Source organism: Macaca nemestrina, chromosome 20 (genome assembly GCF_043159975.1).
Source record: "Macaca nemestrina isolate mMacNem1 chromosome 20, mMacNem.hap1, whole genome shotgun sequence".
Classification (NCBI taxonomy): Eukaryota; Metazoa; Chordata; class Mammalia; order Primates; family Cercopithecidae; genus Macaca; species Macaca nemestrina.
This window is the reverse complement of record NC_092144.1, coordinates 65,869,199-65,874,343: the sequence shown is the minus strand read 5'-3', so window position 1 is coordinate 65,874,343 and position 5,145 is coordinate 65,869,199. Positions and strand designations below refer to the sequence as shown.

At 57.7% G+C, this 5,145-nt stretch overlaps 1 protein-coding gene across 1 annotated transcript; it reads left to right on the top strand.

Annotated features, from left to right (window-relative positions):
* Positions 1-748: 748 nt before the first annotated feature.
* Positions 749-4,896, top strand: LOC105488154 (zinc finger protein 784). The gene is made up of 2 exons (XM_011751996.2): positions 749-858; positions 3,005-4,896. Exons 1-2 carry the CDS (start codon positions 781-783, stop codon positions 3,896-3,898), a joined length of 972 nt encoding a protein of 323 aa, XP_011750298.1. The 5' UTR covers positions 749-780; the 3' UTR covers positions 3,899-4,896.
* Positions 4,897-5,145: the final 249 nt, after the last annotated feature.

Here is a 5,145-nt window from a genome sequence, read left to right as displayed (position 1 = left end):
GAAGTGTAGTGACTTATCCAAGGTGACACCTCCAGGAATGACTAAACTGGGCAGCTAAGAAGAGCCCTGTCTTTGGTCTTTGGTGCTGCCGAAAACCCCGCGTCTTTGAGGTCTTTCCTCCCAAACATAACATCAGCTTGCGGGTTTTTGCGTCCTCCCAGGACCACCTGTGTTGCTGTTTACTGAATATTTTTCTCTCCACTGCCTTTTTTTTTTTTTGACAGAGTCTTTCTGTCGCTCAGGCTGGATGCAGTGGCGAGATCATGGCTCACTGCAGCCTCGACTTCCCAGCCTCAAGCGATCCTCCCACCTCTGCCTCCCGAGTAGCTGAGAATACAGGCATGAGCCACCGCACCCGGCCTACACCGACATTTATAAACTTGGCGTCATTATATTGTCATGAGCAGGGCAGAGATAACCACAAAAACGTTTACTGTGGAAACAAAGCAAAGCGTCTTCAGTTCTGCTGAGGTTCCCCTGACTGCTAGAGCCTCGAGTCGGCCTGCGTTGGTTTAGAAGGAACGCTGGGATTTGTTCCCAGGGTGTTACAGGCGTCCTAGTGCCATCAGAGCGTTCCCTCGGAGGGACCAACAGGTAATTAGAGAGTGAACAACTCACTTTCTCTCGTGCTCAGCCGCCACGCCCCGCCACGCCACGCCCCCTGCTGCGCCACGCCCCCCGCCGCCCCGCAGTGCGTCTGCGCAGTAGCTCCTACGCCAGTTCGAGCCCCACCCCTTTTCAGAGCGAACATTGGCCTCGGGGGCGGGGCTTGGGCACAAGATGGCCGCTGCGCGCCCGGAGCCCCGGAGTCCGAGCGCACCGACCCCGGAGTCGCGATCCCAGGAGCCACTGGACCTGGTGCGGGCAAGGAAGGGGCCTGGGCGTGGGGCTCGAGGTGGGAGGAGGTCGTAGTGTAGGGGGCGGGGCCGGGGCGGGGCCTATGAGGGGTGGGCGGGGGAGGTATTTAGTGCTGTGGCCCTGGGGGTGGGGCTTGTTGGGGTTGCGCGAGGGGCGGGGCAGGGGAGGAGAGCATGCCTTGGTGGGCGGGGCGTGGGAGGAACCTATGGGTGGTGGGCGGGGCTGGATGGGGGCGGAGTCTGAGGACGGTGTTGTCTTGTGGGGCGGGTTTGGGTCCAGGGAAGGGGGCTTACCATGGATAATTTGCATAATTTGGGTGGAGCCTTGTAAGGGGCGGGGGCCTCAAATTATAGGGCTAATTCTAGGGTAGAAGGTTGGGAAGGTGACCCTGAAAAACGTGGGGGATTATGATTGGAGCACCTGTGTTGGGGTAGGGGATAATTTTGCAGGGTCTTAGTGATGCTTCTCGAATGCCCAAGGGAGGATTTGGGAGTAGAAGTGGGTGGTCTAGGTGACTTTGGAACTTCCTCCACGTTCCCCCACTCGGAATTAGAGTAATTGAGGACATTCATTCATTCAACAAACATTTACTGAGCTCCTACTTCGGCTCTGTAAATAGAGAAGTGACCAAGACAGACAAGGGCTGTGTTCTCTTGGAGCCTGCAGTCTCTTGAGGGGAGAGAAACAATCAATGAGAGTCACTGTGATATGTTCTATAAAGGAAATAAAAATTGAGCCAATACTGTGGGGGTGGGGGAGCTAAATTTAGACGAGAGAAGTCAGCTGGGTGCTGGCTTATGTTTAAGCTGGGGTCAGAGAGATAAGTGGAGCTACGTCGCCACAGATATTATAGTGACATTTTGGGATAAGTACATTTGGAGCCATTGGAGGGTTTTGAGTGCGAAAAATGACTTGATCTGATTTACATTTTCAAAAGACCTTCAGGCTATTCTAGGGAGGTGGGTTACAAGCCAGCAGAAGTAGCAACAGATGCCCTTGGGTTTTTCAATTGTGGAGGCGCCAAGTGATGGGGCTTTAAGTAGGGTGGAGAAGAAAAGGTGGGATCCATAATATATTTTGGACAGGAGGGGAAATGATGAGGATACAACAGAATGCTGAAGGATGGGCCAGGCGCAGTGGCTCACGCTTGCAATCGCAGCACTTTGGGAGGCAGAGCCAGAAGGATCTCTTGAGCCCAGTAGTTGGAAACCAGCCTGGGCAACATAGTGGGACTCCCTCAACATTAAAAAGTAATAATAATAATTTTTTTTGTTTTGCTGTTTAAGATGGAGTCTTATTCTGTCGCCTGGGCTGGAGTGCAGTGGCATGATCACATCTCACTGCAACCTCCACCTCCTGGGTTCAAGCGATTCTTGTGTCTTAGTCTCCCAAGTAGCTAGCATTACAGGCAGCAGCCACAACACCTGGCTAATTTTTGCATTTTTAGTAGAGACGGTGTTTTGCCATGTTGGCCAGGCTGGTTTCGAACTCCTGACCTCAAGTGATCCACCTGCCTTGGCCTCCCAAAGTGCTGGGATTACAGGCCTGAGCCACTGTACCTGGCCAGAAATAAATTTTTTTTTAACTAGCTGGGTGTGGTGGTGCACGCCTGTAGTCCCAGCTACTCAGGGAGCTGAAGTGGGAGGATCGCTTGAGCCCAGGAGGTCGAGGTTGCAATGAGCCACGATCGTGCCACTGCACTCCAGCCTGGGCAACAGTTTGAGACCCTGTCTGAAAATAATAAAGGAGCCGAAGCTTTTGTTTTGTTTTGTTTTTTGAGACGGAGTCTCGCTCTGTCGCCCAGGCTGGAGTGCAGTGGCCGGATCTCAGCTCACTGCAAGCTCCGCCTCCCGGGTTTACGCCATTCTCCTGCCTCAGCCTCCCGAGTAGCTGGGACTACAGGCACCAACCACCTCGCCCGGCTAGTTTTTTGTATTTTTTTTAGTAGAGACGGGGTTTCACCGGGTTAGCCGGGATGGTCTCGATCTCCTGACCTCGTGATCCGCCCGTCTCGGCCTCCCAAAGTGCTGGGATTACAAGCTTGAGCCACCGCGCCCGGCCGGAGCCGAAGCTTTAATAATTGGGGCGTGCTGGGGCGATCTTGAGGCAGGTTCCACAGGCTCCTGTTTCTTCTCCTTTTGCCCAGGTCCTGGTGCCTGATGACTGCCGGCCCGGCACACCCCCGAGTGACCTCATCGAGATCCAGGTGGTGAAGGTGACAGACACCACTCTGGTCCCTGAGCCCCCAGAGCCAGGTTCTTTCCACTGTGCCTTGTGCCCTGCTGCCTTCCGGCTGGTTTCCGAGCTGCTGTTCCACGAACATGGCCACCTGGCCGGGGCCGAGGGAGGCGGGCCTGGTGGGGACCCCAGCCGGTGCCACGTGTGCGGCCACAGCTGCCCGGGCCCCGCCAGCCTGCGCGCACACTACAGCCTGCACACGGGGGAGCGGCCCTACCGCTGCGCGCTCTGCCCCCGCGCCTTCAAGGCCTTGGCGCCCCTGCTCCGGCACCAGCACCGACACGGGGTGGAGCCGGGCACCTCTCGGAGGCCTCTGGACGCAGCGGCCGTTGCAGAACAGAGGCCCGGGGTAGCCCCGGAAAGGGCGGAGGTGGTGATGGCGGCAGCGGCGGCGGGCGCAGCGGTGGGGAAGCCTTTTGCCTGCAGATTCTGCGCCAAGCCCTTCCGCCGCTCCTCAGACATGCGAGACCACGAGCGCGTGCACACTGGTGAGCGGCCGTACCATTGCGGCATCTGCGGCAAGGGCTTCACCCAGTCCTCGGTGCTTAGCGGCCACGCCCGCATCCACACGGGCGAGCGCCCGTTCCGCTGCACGCTCTGCGACCGCACCTTCAACAACTCCTCCAACTTCCGCAAGCACCAGCGCACCCACTTCCACGGGCCGGGGCCGGGGCTGGGAGACTCTGGAGGCCAGCTGGGCTCGTCGGCGGCTCAGGGGTCGGGGAGCCGGTGTGGGGCAGGGGACCCTGCGGAGGAGGGGCGGGGGGAGACCGCGAAGGTGAAGGTGGAGGCCGACCAGTAGGCTGCAGGAACATGGGTTAGTTAAGGCGGAGGTAGGCGGCGACCCGGGGGGCGGGGGTGGGGAAACGGAGGCAGGGGACAGAAGAGGGGAGATTGGGGGAGAGATGACAGCTGCAGGGATGGCTGTGAGCTGCTAACGATGGAGAGCAGAGGGAGAGGGCCGGGCTCCAGACTCCCATACGCCCACATAGCACCTCTGCCAGGCCTAGGAGAGGAGGGGTGCAGCTCTTGCTGCTCTGCAGGTGTGCGACCAAAGGCAAGGTCCAGGGGCTGGATGTCACTGCCCCAATGCCTCTTGGTTGGCTTGTCCTTGTGCAAGACCCGGCCTGTCACGACAGAGCCTGGGCACTTCAGAGGAGAAGCCAGGATCGAATGGAAGGGGGGAATTGGGGTCCACCATAGTGTTCTGCTCTGGTCCTCCATGGGTGGACCAGGATGGAGTCTCTTGCCTACCTCACTGCGTTGCACTAGACCTGGGATGCCTATCCACCCTCAGGCAGAAGACACTCACCAGGTTGTCTGTGAAGAGACTCTGGGATCCCATCACCTCAAAGCCAGAGGGTCTCCAAGTCACAGCTGAGAGCACTTGAGCCTCAAGGATGTAAGCCTGACCATAGGACTCCAACAGCGGCAACCCCCGCCCCCACCCCCATTGTGGTCTGTCCTTAACCCATCCACTCTTCTTCAGAGGCAACTGAGAACACATGAAGCAAGCAGCTACCTAGCATCCCCCTCCTAAAGCTTTAGACTCAGAGCCCATGGTCCCCCACAAGCCTCAAGGTAGCCTCAGGTTTCTCTGATTTCCTCCACTCCCAGTTCGAAGCAAACAGCTTACTGCCTAGTCCCCACCAAACCCAAGGAAGGGCTGGCTGATGGCAGCATGGTGGGCTGGCCAGGGTGTGGAGTGAAAGAGTCACTGTGGTGGGAGCGAGAGGAGGACTTGGGAGCTGGAGGTGTGACACCTTCAGTTCTGTTCCTATTAAAGGACCTTGTGAAGGGCTTCTCTGTCGGTCTTGTATTGGGATTGTCCACTTTGGGGAGGTGGGGGAGGAGGGGCCACACCGTGGTCTTGCCACCAGCAGTGAGTTGCATCATACCTTCCTCCAAGCTTCTGTCCCCCCATCCTTAGAATGGGGAGTGAATACGCCCCACTGTGTGGTTACGCGTTACGTGGTTCAGCTGTAGGAGAGGGGGTCAGGGAAGTTTGGCAAAAGCACTCTCAGTGTGCCTTGCATGCTTGTTGAGTGA

Coding starts and splice junctions, on each gene's coding strand:
- LOC105488154 (XM_011751996.2), top strand. CDS start 781: ATGGCCGCTGCGCGCCCGGAGCCCCGGAGTCCGAGCGCACCGACCCCG. Junction 859..3,004: donor CCCAGGAGCCACTGGACCTG/GTGCGGGCAAGG, acceptor CCTTTTGCCCAG/GTCCTGGTGCCTGATGACTG.